Source organism: Pinus tabuliformis, chromosome 6, assembly GCF_031772625.1.
Source record: "Pinus tabuliformis cultivar Carrire ecotype Pingquan chromosome 6, CPIR1, whole genome shotgun sequence".
NCBI classification, from domain to species: Eukaryota; Viridiplantae; Streptophyta; class Pinopsida; order Pinales; family Pinaceae; genus Pinus; species Pinus tabuliformis.
Genome location: NC_142292.1, coordinates 1,615,668,375 through 1,615,694,790, shown reverse-complemented (window position 1 = coordinate 1,615,694,790; position 26,416 = coordinate 1,615,668,375). Strand labels below are relative to the sequence as shown.

The following is a 26,416-nucleotide window of genomic DNA, read 5'->3' as shown; positions in this document are numbered from 1 at the left end:
TGCTAAAGAATTTTAACATTTTTTTTTTGTAAGCTACAGTAAAAATGCTATTAATAAAAACTGTGTACATTTACATATGATCACCCGCCCAATAGGGAAACCAGGTGATTTTCTAATAGTATATGATCGTCATGACAGAGAAATAGAGAAATAGTGTATCAAAACCAGAGAAAATATCCCACTAATCTATCTAAAAACAGTCAATGCACCAGTAGAGATATATCCATATTGTTCAAAACTACCAGTATACTGCTATGAACTACTATTGTCTGAAAAAAGCACAAAAAAAAACTCCTTGTAAAAACCTGTGATTGTGTTGAAACTACTGTGGCTACAGATGCATGGCCTCATTCCTCACTGCATTTTCATCATCTTCTGTCTTCACAGCTATTCCAGTATCTTTCAACAGCTTGATGAGCTGATCCATTTTCCTGTCCTGCATTAGAAGAGTCATTTGTATATTTTTCAATTCTCGTTTGAACAATGGAGGACCCTGTGCGAGCTCCACCATCTCTGCTGCCACCTGTTCCAGGGCCTTAGCCAGCAAACGCTTCATTCCCCAGTATACGTGCAGTGACTGCTTATAGAGGGACATCCGTCCCCTTGTATGTCCAGGATCAAGTAATAAACTCTCCCAATCAGCCATCTCTGGATCAGATTGATCTTGCAAAGCCTCTTCCTCTAGCTTATCTATTATCTTACGGATTTTAAAATTTGTTTCCTTGGTGTAAGCCGCCTCTGCGTCCTGTAATTTCTGGCGCATATCCTTCTTAGCCCGACCGCGAACAGCACGGCCAGAACCATCTTCGAATCCGCGGTGATCCTCTCGGCCGACATGCCTCCCTCTGCCCGTAACACCTCCTCGGCCTCTTCTTCCACGCCCGCGCCTGCTCCTTGCTGCACCTGCCTCGTCTTCATCCTCAGAATCAATATCAGTATCTTCTTTGCCCTCCTCCGGAACTGAACGCCTCATCCACCTACCCACTTTCCCACCAGAGGAGGGACGAGGAATATCCTCCTCAAGAAAATCGCGACTGTCATATTCCAGCTCATCAGAGTCCTCTGGGATATCTAAATAAACGGGAGGGAGGGACTCTTCCACCACTTGCTTCCCTTTCTCTGCCATCGTCGCACCCTGACTGCGAGTTCTCCTTCCTTCGAAGCGAGATTGATTAGTGTCCATATTATTCGCTTGCTTATTCCTCTGCAAACTACTTCCGATACAGTCTGGGGTCCGCAAGAAAACAATTGGACACAAACCCGTAATCTCCCACCACCTCCTCAATACCTGCACCTCCCTTACCCACTCTGAGCCTGTACAGAGGATAAATGAGACCCCGTCTTTCGCTCTCCCAACAACAGGTAAGAAATTTGTGTCGCTGCAACTAATATCATTCCATCGTCGGAGAAGAGCATGCAGTATAAGGACCTTGCTCGGCCACCTTCCCACGTTGTGAGCAATTATTCTCCAAACCATCGCATTAGTACACGTTGCGTAGCCCAAATCCTGATGGGATGCTCGCGCTGCCCTCCTGACGCCACCACTCTCCCAACGCAGTACCTGCCCTGCCGTCAGCCTTGGGATGAGCAGGCCTTCGCATGCATAGATATAAGGATGCCGCCCATTTAACCTTTCGATACATGTAATCCGTAAACCGCTGCTGTCGTCATAAATGCTGGTATCATATTCAGTCAGAGGCATGAGGAGAAGGCCGGTAAGCAATCCTATCCTCCCCTGTCGCCTCATAATTGCTTTTAGATTTTCAATATAACTATAACTAAAGCCTCGTATGTCTCCATACATACAGATGTCCGCTGCATTTGAAATCATCAGGGAACGGTGTTTTAGGCGGTCCGATCCTCCCCCCTCGCCTCATTATTATCCTGGCGCAATATGACTGCCAGGTCATTCCACCTCATGTCCTCCTGTAAGGCCACCCAACTGGCATCCAATAGACACTGTGAACCGCCACACGCCCAGTTTGCCAAATAATCGATGACTGTAATATAGTCGATCCTCCTCATTTGATGTTCAATATCCTGAATTATCGCGGCCGTCCGCCAGCTCTTGGCTACATGGTCCCAAGCTTTGCCTCGCTGTAATTTCCTCAACATTTCAATGACAATTTGGGAGTCCCCTTCAATAGCAAGGTTACGATAACCATTCCTCGCAGCAATCCGAACACCATGAAAAATTCCCCATAGTTCGGCTTCATTATTGGTCATGTCACCACCCCATTCTGCATATACCCACCGCGAGAGACCACCACTATCCCGGAAGATACCACCCCACCCTGCATCGCCGGGATTTCCTTTTGATGCACCGTCAAAGGATAATTTAATGCAATCATCTATTGGGAATCTAAAACGAGTTGGACTCTGGATAGTAACTCGATTACGCCTATCTTTATTAGGATACAACATTGTATATTCTAGGTTCAATTGGCATAAAATTCTTTGCTCATCCAAGTTTAATTGCCAATCCTCCTCTCGCCAAGGTTCAGACAAGATCGTTTCTTTAATGGAACGGCAAATGACATCCCATATAATGGCGCCATGGCAGCTTCGGTCCTTAAAAATCCGTCGATTACGTTCCTTCCAGACCTCCCAGATTACGAATCCCAGTGTCAAACTCCATATCCTCCTCAGTAACTTGCTATGGAAACGACCTGTACCCCATTGTAAAATGGTATTTCGTAGACTATGAGGATCCCTAACATTCTGCCCGAAGAGAACCCTCACCTCTTCCCACAAAGTTTGTGTATACAAACAACGATTTAACAAATGCTCCTGATTCTCAACATCATTATTACAAAGATAACATCTTGATGGACCAATCATCCCGCGTTTCTGCATTTGGTCCCATGTCAAGATCCGTTGTCGACACACTAACCATGCAAACATAGTTACTTTGGGCCACCATTTACAGTCCCACAATTTTTTCCAATCCACTTGGTCCGCCGGTCGATCCTCTCTGGTTAGCCTATAATAAGCTTCTTTAACTGTGAACATACCTTGCATGGTCTTACCCCAACGAAGAATATCACCATCTGAACGGATCTTGATTTTCCTGGAGTCCAATTCTCTGATAAATAAAAGCTGAGTCTCAGGGTTGATTCTCTGCTGCCATTCCATCGGTTGTTTCCATATCCGCCACTGCTCATTCGGATTAGGCAATCTCCAGTAATCCTGAACATATTCAAGTCCTGCCTGTTGCGCACCTTCTTGAAGGTCCTGGAAATGTGGATTACGTTGCAACTTCTCACGTTGTTGCCATCCATCCGTCCAAAACCTTGCTAGATTTCCTTCCCTAATTTCCCAGAACGCAAATTCGCGGACGATATCTTTGTTCCTTCGTGCAAGTTCCCAGATTTGGGATCCTCTTGGAGTATCATGTACCCGGAGTCGACCGTCCACCGAACCTGGCATGTTATATTTTTGATTCCAGATACGTTTCCATATATCAGTACCCCCTTGCACCCATCTCCACCATAGCTTCGCCCCTAAAGCCTTATTTACAATTTCCAAATCACGAATTCCTAAGCCCCCTTCCTCTTTCCGGCGGATGACCTGCTCCCATGAAACTAAAGTCCATTTTCTTTGCTGGGTTGGGCCTCCCCAAAGAAATTTACCCAAGATTTGTCTTAATTTACAGAACACACCCTTAGGGGCAGACATGATTGACAATGGGTATATTGGAATGGATAGTAGCACAAATTTTAAGAGAACCACTCTACTTGCAATATTCAACACTCTAAACGACCAATTATGTAATTTGTGCTGTATCTTCTCAATCAAATTTTGCCAAGTATTAATACGCCTAGAATTACTATCTAACTGAATACCTAGGTATTTTGTCGGCAAAGCACCCTGTCTAAAACCTAACACCCGAGTTAAATGGGCTTTTACAACTGCAGGAGAATTGAAAATAAAAGTACAGGATTTGTCATTGTTAACTGCCATACCTGAAGCTGTCATAAAAACTTCTAAGATGTGTTTGAATCCCCTTACCTCTCGAAGTGAAGCCTCACCAAACAACATCAAGTCATCGACAAACTGTTGATGCGTAATGATTAAGTTTGACCCCCATAATCTCAGTCCTTTGAGTCTACGGTCCCGGACCTGCTGCTTAATTTTCTTGCTCAAGCCTTCCATCGCTAAAATGAACAGGAATGGTGAAATTGGATCCCCTTGCCTGATACCCCTAGTAGCATTGAACGTATCAGTAGGTATCCCATTGAGCAATATTGAGAAGTTCGGAGTAGAAACCAAACTACTTATCCAGGCAATCCACCTACTGTCGAAACCGAAAGCGTGAAGAACAGCGCGGAGATAATCCCAATTCAAGCGATCATATGCCTTGGATAAATCAAGCTTCATAAGCATACCCTTCTTCTTCTGCTGTTTTAAGGAATGTATAACCTCCTGTGATACCACAATACCATCTAGGATCTGCCTACCTTCCACAAAACCCGTCTGTTCAGGCGCAATTAAATTTGGTAAGAGAGGTTTCAGCCGTTTTGCAATTACTGACGAGATTATCTTATAGATTACGTTGCAGAGGGCAATGGGTCTGAAACCCTGTGGGTCTTCAGAAGCATTATTCTTAGGAATCAACGTGAAGAAAGTTGAGTTAATACCCGGCCAGACTTGCTGTCTGAACCGCGATTCCTCCACTGCATCCACTATGTCTTGCCCTAGAAAGTGCCAGGTCGCCTGAAAGAATTCAATCGTATAACCATCCGGACCTAGAGCCTTAAAGAATTTTAACATTGAAGATAAAGATTCAGTATCATTTAATAGAAAATTTCAAGTCATGTTTTTCTTTGAAGTGGATTCAACTATTTCCTACTTGATACACAAATTCACAGTTTGCTAACTGCTATATTTCTGCATTTCTCCTAGATGCATGGAAATCTGCCGAATCAAGTGGGGAGAAGGGGGTTTCTTCAACATTAACCCTATCGCATTGTAATGTTTAAAGTTACTATATGCAACTGACATCATTATTCAATTCTGTAAGCCGCATTGGAGCCCTGAGATATGATGATGTCAGTTTCTAGATTCGAATGAATTTTGCTTCTGGGTATGTAGTGAAAATATGATGATGTCAGTTTTCTAGATTTGAATGAATTTTGCTGGAAATTATTCTAAGATAAAATCTGGTATTTCTCCATGCCATGAACACGATTTGATTTCAATGCTTTCTGTAAATTGTAACAGAAAAACGATGAATGAAATATCTCCTTAAAATTCTAAATCAACAGTAGTCATTGGTTTCTTATGATGAGCCAAGTTCAAGTTTCTGAACCAAGTGGACAACACATAGATTAATCCTACCCTGATACCCTCTGAATCAGTCAGCAGCGAGGATGGGTAATGCATACTCCTCAACATCCAAGAATACAATTATTCGACCAGCTGGTCTACTCTCTAAACTAGTCGCTGAAGGCCGAGGTACTTTTCAAAGTGGTGAGTTATTTGTAGAGCATGTGATTATGGAAAATCCTGGATTTATTGATTTTTACATGTTTCTCCTCAAACAAGAAATTTGTATATATAAATTGGGTTTTTTTTTTTTAAATATGAAAAATCACTTATTTTATTTTTTGAAAAAAATTGCTACACCCGAAATTCTGGTTGAGAAATTTATAATTTAATTTAGTTGAAAGAAAAGAAATATTTTACATTCTATGGTTATATTTTTCTTTTTTTAACACAAAATATTTCTAATAACTTTTGCATTATTCTTTTTTTGCATTATTTTTTAATTATTTCCAATAACTTTTGCAACGAGTATTGGTGCTTTCAGTGTCTCATGGTATGGTCATAATTTTGAATCTACACTGGTCACAGTATGTATTAAAACTAGTATATGACGTTTCATATGTTATTCATTCATTTCCCGTCATCAATTTCGAGGAACTTAGATTTTTCATTTTTATTAAAGACATCTAGAGGATTCATACATGCACATGCTATTGCACTAAACTAACATAAACACTATATTTGAGATTGTATCATCTAATAAATACTAACTAAATTTAATAAAATAATACATCCTTTCCTAATTGACTAACTAGCAAACACAAGATTTGTCTATTATATGATTTATTACATGATGTTATGGTCAAGGGATTGAGGTGACAATTCTTACAAGTAGTCAACAACTTAAGAAAATTAGTACATAATTTTATTATAAATATGGATGTTTGATCTGTGGTGTTTAGAGATTTAGTATAGTTGAGACTAGAATAAGAAAGTTGTGATTTCCTTAAAAACTGGAAAAATAAACCATATTTGTTTTTTCTAATTTTGAAATTTACATCTATACTATGAAATAGATTTTTTGTTTTTCCCCAGCCAATTTGCAAATAAGAGATGAGAGGGAAAAAGTTGTGATTTCTTAAAAAATTGGAAAAAATAAATCACATTTGTTTAAAAAAAATTGAAATTCATATAATCTATATTATGAAATTTCCTATACAAAAGAGAAAATATTTATTTATTGTTGTAAGTTGATATTTTATTTTAATAGAAAAAAATGAAATATTTTGTTTTTTTATTTTATTTTTTAATGAAAAATTTAGAAAAAATAAATCACTTTTGTTTTTGAAAAAACTGAAATTCATATCTCCTCCAACATGAAATTGATTTTTTGTTTTTCCCAAGCCAAATATATATCTCCTGCAACATGAAATAGATTTTTTGTTTTTCCAAGCCAACTTGCAAAGAAGAGACGTGAATAAAAAAGTTGCAAAAATTAAATCACATTTATTTAAAAAAACATGAAATTCAGCATGGAATTGATCTTTTGCTTTTCCCAAGCCAATCTGCAAACAAAAGATGAGAATAAAACAGTTATGATTTCTTAAAAGAATGGAAAAAATGGATCACATTTTCTTTGTGAAAAATTGAAATTCATATTACTTACACTATACAATTTACCATAGAAAAGCCAAAATATAAGTTCATATCTTATTTTAACAAGAAAAAATGAAATGTTTTTTGTTTTTCAATTCTTGCTTTTTAAATTTTTTTAATGAAATTTTTGGAGAAAATAAATCACATTTTTTTTCCAAAAAATTGAAATTCATATTCCCTGCAACATGAAATTGATTTTATTTTTTTATGGAGCAAACTTGGAAACAACAGATATGAATAAAAAATTGTGTGATTTCTAAAAAAAAATTGGAAAAAATAAATCACATTTGTTTTTGAAAAACTTGAAATTCATATAACCTATATGAAGTTTCCTATAGAAAAGGGGGAATGTTGTCCAGTTATTGTCAAGTTCAATTTTAGGGAGTTGGCACTAAAGGAATGCAATGTAAATGAAGATGAATAAGAAGAAGTCATTTGGATCAATTCTAAGTGAAGATGAACAAGAACTCATTTGGATCAATTTTAAGAAGGAAAATTTTGTTTCTTTGTGGTAGGGAGTAGTTCATTATAATTTTCTGGTTCAAAGACTATTGTAATATCTTTTTTATGTATTGTTTTAATAGTGTTTTTTTAACTTAAAAAGAAAATGAAAAAGAAAGGAAGAAACTATAATATGATTTGCATTTTGTTTTTTTTTTTTTTTTTAACTTCTTTGTGGAGTAGTTCAGAGAACAAATTAGTTGTAGAGATTTTAGAATATTTTGGAAATCCTATAGACATGAGGTAAGTTAATTAATTGCAAAATGTATGTTGTTGATGTATTAAATTATGTGTCAAAAAATTATTTAGTTTTTAGTTTTAAATGTGCTTGAGATGTTATACTAATTATTTAGATTGTCCAATTATAATGCTTAGTTTATCTTAAAGATTTATTTAATACATAAATATGTAAGATTGTGTATAACAACAAGGGTTACATAGTAGCTAGTACCTGCAGGTTAGTTTAAATATAGTTTAATTAAACTAAAAATAAAAAAGATAAATATTTCATCACAAAAATAAAACAAATTAAAAAAAACAAATAAAATATTAACATATATACACTTTAATATATATATGTTTTTAATATAATAATAAGTGATCTTAAATTGAAAATATAAAGAAAAACTATAATTCCTGAAAGAAATAAAAAATTATATAAAAAAGAAATAAATCTAAAAATAAAAATTAGTAACTAATAGAAATAGAAGTTACTAAAAATCCCATAACAAGACCTCAACCAATCACCTTACAAATAAATAATTTAAATAATAATAAAAAATAGCAAAAATTGAATTCCCAATGTTAAACTATGGTTAAAGAGGGGAAATTTTTGGTCAAAATTGAATGCATAATAACATGCCATGATGCCGATAGGTATACTAATATACATAAATTAATTTGTAGAAAACATAGTTTTAAGGCACGTGTTAGCTACACAATTGCATCTAGCTTTTTGTATTACAAGGTTACATTCCTAAGTTGGTACAACATAAATAATAGCTACTAAAAAATCAAAAACTATCACTAATTAAAGTTATAAAACTTCATTACAACCGAGCCTTACTCCAGCCAATAAAATAAATCACATTTGTTTATGGAAAAATTGAAATTCATATAATTTGCAGCATTAAATTTATTTTTTGTTTTTCCCAAGCCAATCTCCAAACAAGAGATGAGAACCAAAAAAGTTGTCATTTCTTAAAAAGGTTGGAAAAAATAAATCACATTTGTTTTTGAAAAAATTGAAATTCATATCACCTGCAGCATGAAATTTCCTTATAGAAAAAGGGAACTATTTTTGTGTTGTTGTAAGTTCCTATTTTGTTTTAATAGGAAAAAATGAAATAATTTGTATTCTTTAATTCTATCTTTTTTCATTTTTTTAATGAAAAAATTAGAAAAAATAAATCACATTTGTTTTTGATAAAATTGAAATTCATATCACTTGCAACATGAAATTGATTTTTTGTTTTTCCTCAAGCCAATCTCCAAACAAGAGATAATAATAAAAAAGCTGAAGACATAAGAATAAAAAAGTTGTGATTTCTTAAAAAATTGGAAAAAATAAATCACATTTGTTTTGAAAAAATTGAAATTCATATCACCTTAAGCATGAAAATCGAAAATGCTTTCGAGTTAATATCAAGTTCAATTTTTTGAAGTGGGTACGAAAGGAATGCAATGTAGATGAAGATGAACAAGAAGAACTCATTTAGGTCAATTCCAAGAAGAAAGATTTTGTTTGTCTATGGTAGGGTGTAGTTCATTATAATTTTATGGTTCAATGACTCTTATAATATTTTTTTGTGTATTGTTTTAATAATTTTCTTTTATATTCCCCCGATCGGGGTGCGAGCTGGCCCCATTGGGCTTGTCTTGGCCCAACGATTGATTCAGATCTAGCATATCATTTCAGTCGCCCTTCACATGCATGCAACACTTGGAGAGGTTATGGTGTGCATGCGGTGTTTAATGCCTTAACTCGATGTTGGGAAAGGTATCAGGACAGTTGGAACAGTGAGAATTCCCTCTGACTTATTGAGCAAGTTAGTTTGTGAACTTACGTTCTTGTGGATTTGGCTTGAGAGGGTGATTCATGACAACTGGTGGTCGACGTCCTAGGTTCTAGCAGCATTCACTGGTATGTTTTTTGTCTTAACTTAGCACCTTTTGTTTGTATGGAGCAGTCTATTCAACCTTTCACTGATGAGATGCATGGGTTTGTGTTTTGGGGGAAAGTGATATAGAATTGTCAGAGGCATGGCCTTGCTGGATTTCCGATTGGGGTTGATTCCATCTTTCTATATGTCCCAGTGTTTGTTGAGTATGGAATTTGGTTGTCTTGCATGGGTGGTTGTATGGTCGAGGTGGTAAAGGTTTTTGGATGTGGAGGTCCCCCATGCTCAGGTAAGAAAATGTTGGAAGGGGTTTGATTCTGTGAATAATTTCACTTGGTTCTAGGGTATTTAGACATTGGAAGAGCTCAATTTCGAGTTGTGGGTGCATGTAACTCTATCTATGCCCTTTGTTTGCATAGGAGCGAAGGTAGAAGAACCCTAGTGGTCTGCTTCTGGGTCAGTCTGGTCCTGTGGAACAAAGTCTATCGAGTTGGGAATTCATGTTTAGCTAGGGGTCAATTCTAGTTTTGGAGTTTCTTATGGCTTGATGTCTGTCACCATAAGCCAACTTCTGAGCATGGGGGTTTTATTTTTGTGGCCTAGGTTCTCTGTAAGGAGTCTTGTTAGAAGGGGTTTGGTGGGTTGCAGGCTCAGTGTATATGATGGCTCGAATTTATTTTTAATTCCCTGTATAATGTTTGGTTGGTAAAGTGGATAAGCTCTGGGACATGCCGATATGATTCTGAGGTCCCGAACATTAATGGCATGGCCAATCCATTCATGCCCCACAAAGGGCAAAGGAAGAGGAATGAAAATAGTGGCACCCTTATCATGTGTTGGCAGGCAGTCGATAACAAAATTTGGAGTGGGTTCCTTGCTTTGCTAGTTTCGTTTGAATTTGATTTAACAGGTTTGTAGTGCGTGTGCGACACTTAACAACGTCGGGAACCCATGTTGCAACCATGTTCTAGTTGGTACCCAGAGTTGGGAAAAGAGAAGCTTTTGGCAGGTAGCACGAAAAGCATGGCCTAGGCAGCTGGTACATGAAAGAATGGTAGTGGGCACCGAGGTCAGGGAAAATAGAGGAAGGCCTCTTCATCACCAAAAATCCAACCAAGCTCTGCTGGTGGGGCTTCTGGAACGAGTTGTGGGCGCAAGCCTGCCTCTTCTATAATTCAGGGCACAACTCAAGTATACCATGTTAGTAGCTCCAACCTAGTCAGGCAATTTATTATAGATTGGGAAGTTGAGATCTGACAAACTAAGGAGGATTTCAAATAGGATATGGATGAGTGGTAAGAAGTGATCTTGTACCCAAGCCACACTCGTGGAAGATCATCTCAATACAAGAAAACAACCCTTCTATTCTAGATGATCAAGATAATTATGGCAAAAGCTCTAGAGAAGTTTCCTCCTGACATGCATGTAGCCCCTCGGGGTCATTCGGACTATACTAAAGAATTTCAAAAAATTTAGTTTCAATTACAGTAGCAGAGTGGTCGACTAAGCTGAATTAAGTAGCATATCCCTTGCATACCCCACATGAAGTTGTCAGGTTCCACTGTGAAGGATCCTTCTTCAATGGATTCAGCTAATGATAAGTAGTGACGGTGCATCCTTGTTTTTATTTTTGCATGATTCATACCCAAAGTTTTAGGCTTATTAGCAATTATGTCTATATTTATTTAGAAAATAGGAAGTACATAGACTCTCAGGTTTACATAGCGTGGTTGGTTAGACTTATCTATTTTTGTTTGTGGATGGCATAGTTGGTTAGGTGGCCAATAGATACGATTTCTCCTCTAGGCAGGTTGAGGCCACTTAACTCTCAGACATATGAATGTAACCTACTTTATTTATGAAAATTAATGGAAAGGTACCACCAAGACTACAAAAAAAAATGTTCTTTTAAATTAAAAAAAAAAAAAAAGTAGTGAGTTGTAATATGATATGCATTTTGTTTTTTATTTTTAACTTCTTCGTGGAGTAGTTCAGAGAATGAATTAGTTGTAGAGCTTTTATAATATTTTGGAAATCCTATAGAAATGAGCTAAGTTAATTAATTCCAAAATGTATGATGATGTATTAAATTATGTGTCAAAAAATTATTTATTTTTTAGTTTCAAATGTGATTGAGATGTTATATCAATTATTTAGATTGTCCAACTAGAGTGCTTAATCTATCTTAAATCTTTATTTAATACATAAATATGTAAGATTGTGTATAACAATAATATACATAAAATATTTTGTAGAAAACATAGCTTTAAGGCACTTGCTACCTACACAATTACATCTAGCTTTTTGTATTGCTAGTTTACATTCCTAAGTTGGTACAACGTAAACAATAGCTACTAAAAGATAGATTTATAGACTGAAAGGTATTAGTAATTAAAGTTATAAAGCTTCATTACAATGCCAGTCTAGATTCCAATTTACATATATTTAAACTAAGTGGCAATTACTAGCTACTAAGGTTGACATTATTATGAAAGCCTAACTACACACCTACAACAATGAAAATAAACATCCACCTCACTCCATATAGGTAACTGAATAATCTTCAACAAGGACATGAACATGATTATAGACAAAGTGTACTCACATGACATGAATATAGACAATATGTACTCACATGTGAGCTCCATACGATACAAAGTATAACATAGGTCAAGTTATCATATATTTATTATTCACTTTTCTCACACATGTTTAAATATAGCTAATTTGAAGTAAAAAATAATAAAGAACTAAAATTGCAACAACAAGTCAATTGCACATATCCATCTTGCAACAAGAACACAACTCCATTTAGGCAAAGAAATATGATATTACTATATGTAATAGGGACAAACTATAAAAAGAATGTATACAAATGAGACAAATGAATTTATTTAATCTTTGATTTTTTGGGGTTGGTTAGGAGATGAGAGTTGTTGTGGGTTTTAGATCAAGAAACGTCTTTAGAATACACCCAGTCACCATTTAGTCAAAAACTTGTGTGCAAGTCTCCCTCTTGTATAATTTAGGACATGACTCAAGCATACCATGCTAGCAGCTCCAACCCGATCAAGCAATAGCTAAGATCCAACAAACCAAGGAGGATTTCGAATTGGATATGGATTAGTGGTAAGCAGTGATCACGAACCCAAACAACACTCGTGGTATATCATCTCAATACAGGCATACAATCCATCTGTTCTAGATGATGAAGAGTATTTCAGCGAAAGCTCTAGAGCAGTTTCCTCCTAACATGCATGTAGTCGCTCACGGTCATTCAGACTATACTAAATAATTTCAAAAAAATTTAGTTTCAATTAGAGCAGCAGAGTGGTTAGTTGAGCTGAATTAAGGATAATATCCCTTGCATACCCCACACGGAGCTGTCAGGTTCCACTGTGAAGGATCCTGCTCCATTGGATTTAGCGGATGATGAGTAGCGACATTGCATCCTTGTTTTTCTTTTTGCATGGTTCAGACCCAAAGTTTAGGATTATTAGTAGTTATGTTTATAGTTATTGATAAAATAGGAAGTACAAGGACTCTCATGTTTACATAGCATGGATGGTTAGACCTATCAGTTTTTGTTTGTGGATGACATATTTTGCAGTTAGGTGGCCAACAAACCTGGTTTCCCTCTAGGCAAGTTGAGGCCACCTGACTCTTAGACATATGGATGTAACTTGTTTTATTTATGAAAATTAATGGAAAGGTACCACCAAGCTTACAAAAAAAAAAAATGTTCTTTTAAATTAAAAAGAAAATGAAAAAAAAGCAGTGAGTTGTAATATGATATGCATTTTGTTTTTTTATTTTTTAACTTCTTTGTGGAGTAGTTCATAGAACAAATTGGTTGTAAATATTTTAGAATATTTTGGAAATCCTATAGATATGAGCTAAGTTAATTAATTGCAAAATGTATGTTGTTGATGCACTAAATTATGTGTGAAGAAATTATGTATTTTTTAGTTTCAAATGTGATTGAGATGTTATATCAATTATTTAGATTGTCCAACTATAATGCTTAATTTATCTTAACGATTTATTCAGTACATAAATATGTAAGATTATGTATAACAATTATATACATAAAATAATTTGTAGAAAACATAGCTTTAAAGCCATTGCTAGCTACACAATTGCATCTAGTTTTTTGTATTTCTAGTTTACATTCCTAAGTTGGTACAACATAGATAATATATACTAAAAAATAGATTTCTAGACTAAAAGGTATCAGTAATTAATGTTATAAAGCTTCATTGCAATGCCAGTCTAGACTCCAATTTTCCTATATTTGAACTAAGCGACATTTACTAGCTACTAAGGTTGACATTATTATGAAAACCCAACTAACACGCCTACAACAATGAAAATAAACATCCACCTCACTCCATATAGGGAACCGAATAATCTTCAACAATGACATGAACATGATTATAGATAAAATGTACTCACATGACATGATTATAGACAATATGTACTCACATGTGAGCTCCATATGATACAAAGTATAACATATATCAAGTTATCATATATTTACTATTCACGTTTCTCACACATGTTTAAATATAGCTAACTTAAAGTAAAAAATAATAAAGAACTAAAATGGTAACAACAAGGCAATTTCATTTAGGCAAAGAAATATAATATTACTAGATGTAAGGTACAAACTATAAAAATAATGTATGAAAATGAGATAGATAAATTTATTTAATCTTTTGATTTTTTTGGGGTTAGTTAGGAGATGGAAGTAGTTGTGGGTTTTAGATCAATAAACATCTTTAGAATACACCTAGTCACCATTTAGTCAAAAACTCCTTGAATTTATTTAATTAATTTTTTAGCATCAATAATGTTTTTACCAAAAGAAAGAGAAATAATAAATGATTGAAATAACTTAAAAGAATTGCAATATCACTGAGAGGCCTGTAAAGTTGTGGCAGTGACAGTGAAAATGACAGTTAATGGTCAAGGTATTTGGTAAAGCATAAGAGAAGGAAACTAATGTTATAAAAATTATTGATTCTCATGCAAGCCAAACTAAGTCATTGCCTTGTTCCAAGACCATAATAAATAATAATTTATATATATATATATATATATATATATATATATATATATATATATATATATCATGATGAGAGTTTCCCTTCTTCCAAGTTAGTAGTTAGTAATAATTGATCAATAGTCCATGCTTAGGGTTTCCCTTCATCCAAGACCATAACCATTTATAAATATTTTGTCTCAATTTTATATATAAATCATTGCAATCTCTTTGAGGAGAAAACTTTGACATAAATTTAAACATAGAAAAAAAATTGAAATTACATTTTAGAAATATTTAAATTAATATATTAATATTAATATAACATAAATTAATATTTATGTTATATATATAAAAATTTAGTGTTATCTTAAAAAAATTACAGATTTATTACTTAATTGTAGTGGTGTCATAAACTAGAAATTGACACTAATTGATGCAAGTGTTGTAAGGCAATAGCATATAACACTAATTAATGCTTCTTTGACAACTGTTGAAAGATAATAAAAAAATATCAAGAAAAGACAAGCACCATGATACAATGAAATCTTACAGCAATATTGCTTCCTTGAGCCTTACAAATCACGAGGCTTATGTTGAAATTAAAGACCTTATTTTATTATGCCAGCATGAATACCTTGTAAATAAAGAAATAGATCATGAATTGTTACCTTCGAAAGCAAAGGTTGTTTTGGTACAATTCCTCCATACTCCTTCTTGATCACTTCATCCTTCTATAGACAACCTTGATCAGTACAAAGTAATTTCTTTATATTTTGAAACATGTGTCTACAAAGGACAATAAAAATTTGTAAATAAATTTTAAATTTCTACGTGAATTAAGATCTACCCTTGAAAAAAATGCACATATCTCCAATCTAGAAATTGAACCAAAAAATAGCATCAACTACAACTCTTCTTGATCAAATTTCCTGTGCTTATCTTGTAACATCCCTAGCCCTTTTCTTTAATTATGGATCAGATTATAGACTAGAATAGACTATCTCTTAAGAAGGATATGTAATATCTATTGGATGGAGGGAAAGTTTACAAAAAACTCCTCAAGGTTGTCTCAAATTACTCTATGTGTGTTGTAAATACTCAGTTCTATAACATTTTTCATATAGCTGCTCACTTGCTTAGAGGAAAAATCGAACAAGCTATGTAGACTTTAAACCATTTAGATGTCCAGGTTCTATTGTTTTATTTCCTTGTTTATTGTCAATCCTCATCTTTTAAAGTTTTAAAACAACTTTCATAAAACTACTTGTTTAGAAGCCAAACTCAACGTGCTATATAAACTATTTAATTTCGTGTCCTTCCTGATACACAATACATCACAACATCACATGCACTTCATCATCAATTTCTCCTTGCCTAAAAAGGAAGCATAGAATTTTCTTACTTTATATATTTTTATCTCCTTGTTTCCATTGCTAGGTGATGAAATAAGTATTTACAACACACATATAGTAAGTTGAAACAACCTTGAGCCAACGTACCTTTTTAGCTTCAAAATGTTTTAAGAAATATTTATATAAATTGTCACATTGCAAAAAAAATTTAGCTTCAAACTGTTATAAGAAATATTTCTATATTATGCATACTTTGATCTACTATTTGTTTGATTTTATGATGTATAAATATATGGGTTTGACTTTAGAGCTAATGACTTGTACTTGAGAAAGCACAACCAATTTTTCTTGGACGAGCATCAATGGATGCCATAAAATAATTTAGACTTGCCAATGACTAAATTCTCATGGGACCATAAATGTCACTATGTGCAATTTCCACATGCATGTTTTTCTTCGTCAAGCTTTTTTTGTTAGATTTATGCCTATGTTTCTTGTCTAAAATGAAAAATTCACAATAACTCTTTCGTGTTTTTACCAGTCAGATAGACGAGTAGGTTATATAAATTTTGAGGCCATTATTTTAAGACCCAAGGTGAATCTTTTGATGTAAAAGCACGTATTTTCAATAGGGTGCTCATGGACCACACTTGCTTGATTTTCAAGATAAAATGGTTTAAATGTTGTTGAATGATCTCTACATTATTTTTAACTACATGACATGGGTTAGACTTTCTTAAGCATAATCTCTTGGATTAAAATAAGAACATGGAAGACACCAAGGAGATTAGTGGTAAAGAGAAATGTGATATTTTGAATAGTTTCAAGGATCACAAATGAAATAATAAAGAGGTGACTCCACAGTTAGAAGAGAAACATAGACAATTTTCTCAAAAAGAGGTGTAGTTAATGTTATTCATGGGTTCAATTTCCAGATTGCAAATATATGTGGTTCTATTCAAGGGTAGAAATTAATTCACATAGAAATTAAAGATTTACTTACAAAATTGTTATAGTCCTTTGTAGACACATGTTTCAAATTATAAAAAAAATCTTTGTACTGATTAAGGTTGTCTATAGTATGAGGAAGTGATCGAGAAGAAATATGGAGGAACTGTACAAAAACAACCTCTGATTTTGAAGGTAGAAAATCAAGATCTATTTCTTTGTTTACGAGGCATTCATATTGGTATAATTAGATAAGGCCTTTAACATCAACATATGCCTCATGATCTTTAAGGCTCAAGGAAGCAGTATTACAGTGATATTTCATTATTGATGGGTGTCATAAAATAGTTTGGACTTTCCAATGACTAAATTTTCATGGGACCACAAAGGTCACTGTGTGCAATTTCCACATGCATGTTTTTTCTTCATCCAACATTTTTTGTCAAATTTATCCCTATGTTTCTTGTCTATAATGAAAATTTCACAATAACTCTTTCATACTTTTACCAGTTAGATAGACAAGTAGGTTATATAATTTTGTGTCCATTATTTTAAAACCAAGGTGAGATGTGGTGTTTTGTTGTAAAAAAGAAGTATTGTCATTGTGGTGCTTATGAAACACACCTTCGTGATTTTCAAGATAAAATGGTTTAAATGTTGTTGAATGATATCTACATTATTTTCAACTACATGACATGGGTTAGATTTACTTAAGAAAAATCTCTTGGATTAAAACAAGAACATGGTAGACACTAAGGAGATCAGAAGTAAAGAGCAATGTGATATTTTGAATAATTTCAAGGATCATGAAGGAAATAATACAGAGGTGAGTCAACATTCAAAAGAAAAGAATAGGAAATTTTCTCAAGAAGAGATGTAGTTGACATTATTCTTGGGTTCAATTTCCAGATTGGATATATGTGCAATTTTATTCAAGGGTAGATCTTAATTCACATAGAAATTCAAAATTTATTTACAAAATTGTTATAGTCCTTTGTAGACACATGTTTCAAACTATAAAAAAAATGGTTTATATTGATTAAGGTTGTCTATAATAGGAGGAAGTGATCAAGATGAAATATGGAGGAATTGTATCAAAACGACCTCTGATTTTGAAGGTAGAAAATCACGATCTATTTATTTATTTATGAGTTATTCATATTGGCATAATTATACAAGGTCCTTAACTTCAACGTAGGCCTCATGATTTGTAAGCCTCAAAGAAGAAGTATTGCAGTAAGATTTTGTAGCATGGTCCTTGCCTTTTCTTCATATTTTTTTTCTTTCAATAATTTTCAAAGAAGCATTAATTAGTGCTATATGCTATTGTCTTATTGAGTTTCCTTTGCAACATTTGATGCAATTGCTAGTGTTACATGTTTTTTTTAAATGTATATATGTTTAACTTATATACTAGCACAACTACATTAATAAAATGTGGTTGATATACGTCGATGGGTGTATTCTCTTTAAATCATTAGATTAACAGTTAGAAAATCTTAAGTGGATTCCTCAGCATTATTGGAACTTGAACATCTAAAATTATTAATTTTTAAAAATTAATTGAAATAACGTTTATCATCACAACCATTCTTTTAAATTTCATTAACATTTATCATTATAACCCCTTTTTTTTAACTTTGATTAAAATAATTAAAACCAATTAGAAAATGATTCAAAAGTCGTATCAACACATATCAAAGGTATAAATTAGAAGCTAACAAACTAATACAATGTGATTAAGAAAATATTGATCCTAATTTACTTTGAAATTTTGTTTATTGGAATACATGGTGAGGACGAGCATGGAAACTCCATGTCTCTTTGGTTCTACACTTAGATGCCTACATTTTTGGATTATTGTTATTAGTGATAGAAATGGTTGTATTACTTTTTTGGATTATTGTTTTTAGTGATAGAAATGGTCGTGTTTGCAGTATTGAATTGATGAGATTCAGGATGTGACAATGCGGGTGATGTCTTGGAGTGATGTCTTGGAGTGCCTTCCTCTTGCGAGGAATTGATAAGGAAGGAACAATGAAGAAGAGAAGAAAGGAGGAATGGTGTCTTTGTTGTTGCTATTTTCATCTTCTGTAGAGAAATGACTACCTACAAACTAATATCCACCTTTATATCAAAATTCCAAGTCACAATTCAGAGCGGATATGCAATGGCAAAGATTAGGAGAGTTTGGGGGATTGGAGTGCATATAATGAATTGATCCCTCCTCCACCATTCCAAGCACACAACACCTAAAAATATTTTGGTTATCTTTGTGGATTAAAGCAGCAACCAACCACGTGGGAAAAGGAATAGATGAAGCGATTCAATTTCAATTTAATTATTAAATTAAACATGTTTATGTAATGCACAAGAGAAAAGGACTTTGTGAAATCAGATTCGTCGAAGGCTCTATCAGATGAAAATAGGTAGATCCACCGTTAGTTTAAAATAGGTACTCCTATTGGCGTAATTAATTCTTTTTATCATTAAAAATAATAAATATTATTATAAATAAAGTTAATTCTTAGGTATTTTAATTTTAGTAACTTGAGATATATGATGAAGTAATTGTTTTAATGTTTATTATGGATTGATGCTTATCAACATTACTACCCATTTAAGTTATATAGCTACACTAGTTTTACATACAATCAACATAGATCCATCTTAATTCTCGATTTATAAAATAACAAGAGGATCAAATCTCTCAAGATGTAAGCATTTTTTTATAGTCTAAAACATGAAGAAAGGGTTTCACCTTAAAATATTTGATTCTTTTTGGCACTTACTAGATTCAGAGTTAAGATAAATCTATGTTTATTCTTAATAATATCTTTTTTTGTAGTTCAAAAAATTTCATTAGATTTTCAGGAAAGCGTAGCTTACAAAATCAGTCTCAACAGTCCCCTTTCTCTCATTATGACCAAAATTGTTGAGATTAGGGCTTGGAGGATTCCATAGAAGACACTTTACAAATTTTATTTCTCGGAGGCATTGTAGCCATAACATGCTAGGAGAAAACAAAAAAGAGACCAAAACTGACAATAATATATCAAGGAGGGTGGTGGGGCGGTCTTATAGGGGAAACTGAGAAATAACCAACATGATCATGCATATGGAAATCAATGTGTTCCACCCGTGCTTCCAAGATGTGAAGGTGGTCATTTGTACAACGGTGGCTGCAGCGAAGGCTATCAAAACGTTCCATAATTTAATTTTGGCTATATTAGATATCATTGAGATAAGGCACAATTTCATTACGGCCTTCATACTTGTGGTCCCTAAGATTATCCCTATTGATTTGGATATTTTGATGTTTCTCTACAATGGACTCCATGGAAGCACAAGCGACTATGTGACCTAGAGAGTGAGATGGAGAGACAACTACAGTATCCTTAGTTTCCCAACTGGTCGAGTCTTCAGAGGACGGGCTATGGTCTAGTTTGGGACATGCTACATGGAATTGTTGACCCCATCCGAGGCGAGGCCGGCTCCGTTGGCAGGGCATAACGTGTTTGGCAAAAGGTGACAAACGATTAATAAGTAAGGCTGAGGGAAATCCTTCACGGAACCTGCAAGAGGAGTTGCGATAATAAATACCAAGAAACTGATACCCCGAATGGGTATAAACGAGAACCCAAAACCCACAAACTTTGAAACAAGAAGGGAAAGCATTTTCCCACACTGAAGAGTTGCCTTGGACAGACACCACCCACTAATCAATTGACCCACTGAAATAAACAACACGACCCCAAGTGAGTAGAAAAAGTAATTCAATAACACTGACCCTGAATGGGAACCCAAACAACCAATAATACTGATTAGAGACCGACGTAGCACCCCCACACGAATATAAACAAGAGGTAACTTCCACCTAAGAACTGAGAAAAGAGCAACAAAAAACGAGCAATGATAGATCCCTCCAACTATAATGACATGTATAATAAATTATGAACACTGATACCTTACCCCACACAACAGAGGGGAGATCCATGAGCTTCCGCTTTCATTTTAAAGGCTTGTAGCAGGATGTCCAAAAAATGGCGTGGAGTCATCTCGATACCCCATCTGCTATAGTGACAGGATCCTAAGAGTAGGCCAGAAGGCTGAATCCAACCCAAACCGAAACAAAAAGGGCTTCCACTTCATTGCTCAACCAAGGTCACAACCCCAGTGAGCCTCCATGGAGCCTGTCTCATGCACCTTTATTCTCCTCCCCATCCAAATTCATCATCGAAACTTCCAGAGTAGAGAAGAGCACTCGCACACCCTGGAATTTAACTATTAAATGTGCTAAAGAGATCATCGCTCGAGTGGATTGAATGCGGGGACGGCGCAAGAGTGTTGTTTTAATGACCACGTGGAGGAGGGGCTAACCTCGAGGACCTATCATGTGCCAAGTGTGTGCACGATTGATCACCCCATCGAGAGGTTGTTTCTTAATAATATAATTATAATACTATAATTTGAATGATTTTATTTTGATATTTCCTTCTATATATTCGAATAATTTTTTTTATCTAAAATATAAAATATTTTTCTTTTGTTTCTTTATAATTTTCACTTTATTCTTTAATTTTTAATTTTAATATTTTATTACACTACAATATATAATTACCATTTTTCTATCATTTATAATTAGTTAATTGATTACTTCATTAGATTTTTCTCTAATTAAAATTAGTTAATTTATTGCATTATAATTTATTAATTGAAAATTATTATTTAAAAGCCTACGGGGCATAGAATAGCAGTCATGGGGTGTAGTTAATGGAAATTCCGTAGGCAAAAATCCAATCATGTTAAGGATTGGTGTGGCCGAGGTTGGGTGTGATCCTCGGGTGATTTTAATGGCTTACATAATTTCTCAATCCACAGGTCAAGCCTTAAGTAATCTGTGATGAACTCAAATCAATCCACAAACAAACAAACAAACAAAAATTATTTTAAAATAATACATATTGTAAAGTTATTATTTGATTTCAAATTGTTTAATTTTAAATATTTTTTTTAAATTATTATTTTTTAAAATTATTCTTATTATTAATTTAAAATTATTATTTATTGTTAATTAAAGTCATTATTGTAATTTAAAATTATTATTAGTTAAAAAAATATATTTTATTTGATATTGCTATTTTAAATTATTATTTAAAATGTTTATTATAAATAATTATCATCATTATAAATTATTACTTATTATTATTAATAAAAATTATCATAAATTATCACTAATTATCATTATAGATTATTATAAACTATTAGTATTATCATTAATTCAAAAAAGATAAAAATAAATCCAATCAACCCCTAGAATAATCTCATTTATATTCAAATTAATAAATAATCCCATCTATTATAATATTAATATTTATTATAACATAACATAATATTTATTAGTTATTATTAATATTTATTATTTATAAATAACTATAAATAATAATAATCCATAACAATTATAATACTAATAATTTATGATTAGTATTGTTATTATTCTTATAAATTATCATAAATTACTATTATCATTTATTTTATTATATTAATTTATTTATTTATAAGAAATTGTTATTATAAATTATTTCAAATTATTATATATAAAAATTATTATTTATTATGAGAAAATTATTAATTATTAAGAGAAAATATATTACTAAGAAATTCCACCTTTACTATTTATTATTAGTATTAATCTATCATCAGAAATTAAATATTATATGATTAGAATTAAAATAAACCTAATTTAATTAAATATTTGATAATATTAATTATTAAGTAGCCGACCTTCATTTTTCCTTTAATCAAAACAGCCGACCTTCTTTAATCAAAACAACTTACCTCATAACTATTTATATCTCGCAATTGAGCTCTTCTACTATCAACATTCAATAATAGTCCTGATGATGGATCCCTGTTGGGATTTGAAACGTTGACAGAAAAATGGTTTTTACTGTGGGTTCTCCGGTTACAAAGTTAAAATCAATATCTCAACTTTACTGCTATTATATATTTTATTATTATTATTATTATTTAATTAAAAATTCTATTATTAATATTTTATTTATTTATTTTTTTCTGTTATTTATTTAAGCCTTTGATAATTAACCACACTAATTGATTCAAAAGGAAATGCTTTGACCAATCTTTTATTAATAAATTACTTAACAGCACATTTTTTAATTCACCTATATAACTGATAGTAGTTTACCATAATTGTTTTTAAATTATTACGTTCCGTTAGCTGACATGGGTAAGCGACATTTAGCAGGTCACCAATTTCACTTTCAATTAACTTAAAATTATTTTTAATTTGAACGCTCCGCGCTCAGACGAAGCATATTCAAACATATTCACTTCACATTTAATGCCGGCCATCAATTGAACAAAAAAATATGAACCAGACTTCTTCTGTCCATCCCATCGAAATATATAAGCCTATCAACGAATAAGTGAGTTCGAAATATATAAGCCTATCAACGAATAAGTGAGTTTTGAATTCGTTATTATATTCTCGAGCGTAAGAAACCATATCTACTAATATATCACAGTATAATAATAAAACCGTGAGGCCAGAGTTAACAGATATATAATAATAAAACCGTGAGGCCAGAGTTAACAGATATGTTTATTACACGTAGATATAATTTCAATCTTGGATTGTATGGATTTTAGGATTCCTTCGAAAATAGAATTAATATATTCATTTTCAAAATTAAATAATAAAAAAACGATATAACTAATAAAATTGTTAAAATAATCGGATTTGATTCCAAATTCCAATCCTATAACTGAGTGTCGGATCCACCATTTCTTTAAATTATCGTACGTGTCCACCAAGTCTAGAAAAAGCTTTGTTTGATTCATTACTTTTTCGAATTGTTGTTATTTTTGTTAACGCTTAAAGGAAAAGGTTAAAGTTCGAAATGACATAAAAATTATTCTCGTCAAAATAAAATGTTGAGTAAAATATACTTTTGTAGTGTGATATTTGGTGATATTTTCTGGAGTCATGTATTCATGTGTTTTTGGAATCTGGAAATCAATATTTTGAATTAACCACTGTGGTCCATCATCAGGATTACATGAGTGAATAAGTCAGAACCTCAAGCGATCAATAAATAGAGGAGAGAGCTAGGAAGTGAGTGAAAAGAGTAGACAAGTTTATTAATGATATGATTCAGATTATTAATTAGTTAATGGTTTTCAGCTTTTAGATTTCTTATAATATTATTTTGACAATTATATTTTAGATTTCTTTTCATTTTTAATTTCTTTTAATAGTAATATATTTTTAGCTTTCATTTTTAATTTCTTTTAATAGTTATATATTTTTTGTTTTTAAAAATTAATTGATAATTGAAAAATAATAATAGATAATGATCCTAAACTAATCTAATCTCCCTTTTTTTTGGGTTAATTTTGGCAGAGCTGCTATCTATATTTCAGAATCAAAATTTACATCCATCCATCATATGTCTCAGGTGGTTAACCTGCCCGAAGGAAACCAGGCAACCACCTGTCAGCATTAAATCCAACCCAAAATTTGAAAATGTTCATCTTTATGTTTCAAACATGTCTGCTCTTCTGAGCTCTACTCATTATTCTAGCTTTTATTCTAAGATAATACATCAAATTTCAGTTTTTTGCATCAAAAAAACACTAACAGACTTGACATACTTCTGTAGTCCTCATCTGAGGAGATTATAGGGGAAGGGGTTTGATCTAGGGGTCTCGTTTCTCTGTTCCATTATCCATTTCATCTCCCTCAACATCTGTTCCATTCTCCCCAGGATGAGATTGTTGCGAGAGGCCTGAATCTGTACCTCTACAATTTCCTTAAGAAGCACTGACTTCATGTTTTCCAATTCTTCCTGATTCTGGTTCCGTAACTGCTCGTTCTGCTGCCTCATTTCCTCCTCTTCTTCCTCTCGGACAACCCAATTCATTTCCATGGCTCTGGCTACCACATGCTTCATTATCCAGTAATGTTGGATCGTTTTATTGAAGAGTGAGTTACGGCTGCGCAAATTACCTGGGTCCGGCACCATGGCCTCCCAATCTCCCCTGGGGACCTCCTGGTTCGAGCTGATTGATCTCAGCTCTCTCTCCCAACCGTTTATCTGCTCCCAAATTTCGGGTGGGTTCCCCGCCATGTAAGCATTTATAATGTTCATCATATGCTCGGCCTCCGATTTCCTTCCTCTCCTTTTCAGATTTTTACTGGTTCCCTCTTCCTATTTTGGAGCCTTTTTAGCTTTTTGCGGGGCCATGTTCTTTCTTGACTGAATGATGTGCTTTACTGAATCTTTCTTACCTAGCAAGACATGATACCATAAATCAGTAACACGATTTAAAATTTGAGTTTTAATCCATTTACTTACCACCCTTTCCTTGCCAGAATTCTGGTTTCCCAGGGTTTGAAAATGGTGTGACGGCGCAGAACGCACCGAGGGCTGGCCTGTAATTCGGCCCATTTCATTTCCTCCACTCAAAATGGCCATGAAAACCCCTCATTTCCCTTGTTGCTGGCTTTCTGAGGGTTTGTGCAGGTCATCTCTTCTCTCCGGCTGTCGAAGGGGATAGCTTTCTCTCCTTTTTTCCAGGGATTTCCTACTCTTTATCCTTCTGGTCTTTTCTACAGGAATGAAAGGTGCAAGGGTTCGGCTGCTTACAGGGTTATCTCGCCTTCCAGAGATTCCTCCCTTCCCCACCCTGAGAGCTATCCTGGGTTTGGGTTTTCCTTTCCTCAGGAGGCCTTGATTCATTTTCCCCGGATGACCAGCAGATCTCCTCGGAGCTAGGGCTTTCTGGCTTGCTCCTCTGGTCCAGTAAGGACACTGCTTCCTGGGTCTGAGGTTTCCTACAGACAGGCTATGTCTACCTTCTGATTTCAGCCTCATGGTTTCCTCAGGAAAATTACTTAGACTCCTACTTCTAGCTACAACGTAAAAGACCGAACAGGAGAATGAGTCTACATACCACCTTTCCCCACTGTTGTCGTAGCCTTTGTCTAATCGCTACTCCTGTCTACCACCTTTCTTCGTTCCCTCCTACTTCGTGCTCTGCTGCATGCAAATTCCTAATGCCACCTTAGGCCCTCTTTGGTTTATTCCTATCCTTCTGTCCCTTCTAACCTCCACCTGTCTTGTTTCTTTCCTGGCACTCTTTCCCGAGTCCTTTTCTCGGGATGTGCCTTGACCGTTCTGTCCGCCTTTACTCCTCATAACTCCTATGTCCTCCCGGCTGCTCCTGCCGTATACTTCTGTCCTTCTGCTGCCACTTGCCATCCCTTCTCTGACCCTTTGCCCAGCTCCACACCTGCCCTCCACCATCTCATACCTTGATTGCGCCTCCGCTAACTTCTCGGGACGCGATCCGTCCCTGCCCTGCTCCGTGAGCTACCCTTTTTGCCATTTACTCCATTCATTTCTCATGTGTGTCCTATCTGTTGTCACTGGCTATGTACTTGCTCCGCGTCTGCCACTTGTTGCTTTTTCCTAAACATTCCTCTCTAAATCACTATG

At 34.0% G+C, this 26,416-nt stretch overlaps 1 protein-coding gene across 1 annotated transcript; it reads right to left on the bottom strand.

The window, feature by feature from the left end:
* Positions 1 to 1,845: 1,845 nt before the first annotated feature.
* Positions 1,846 to 25,045, bottom strand: LOC149265082 (uncharacterized). The gene is made up of 2 exons (XM_089401727.1): positions 24,716 to 25,045; positions 1,846 to 4,755 (listed from the first exon to the last, which is right to left on the bottom strand). The coding sequence occupies exons 1-2, from the start codon at positions 25,043 to 25,045 to the stop codon at positions 1,846 to 1,848; spliced, it is 3,240 nt and encodes a 1,079-aa protein (XP_089257853.1).
* Positions 25,046 to 26,416: the final 1,371 nt, after the last annotated feature.

Coding starts and splice junctions, on each gene's coding strand:
- LOC149265082 (XM_089401727.1), bottom strand. CDS start 25,045: ATGGCGGGGAACCCACCCGAAATTTGGGAGCAGATAAACGGTTGGGAG. Junction 4,756..24,715: donor TTCTTAAGGAAATTGTAGAG/GTACAGATTCAG, acceptor AAATTCTTTAAG/GCTCTAGGTCCGGATGGTTA.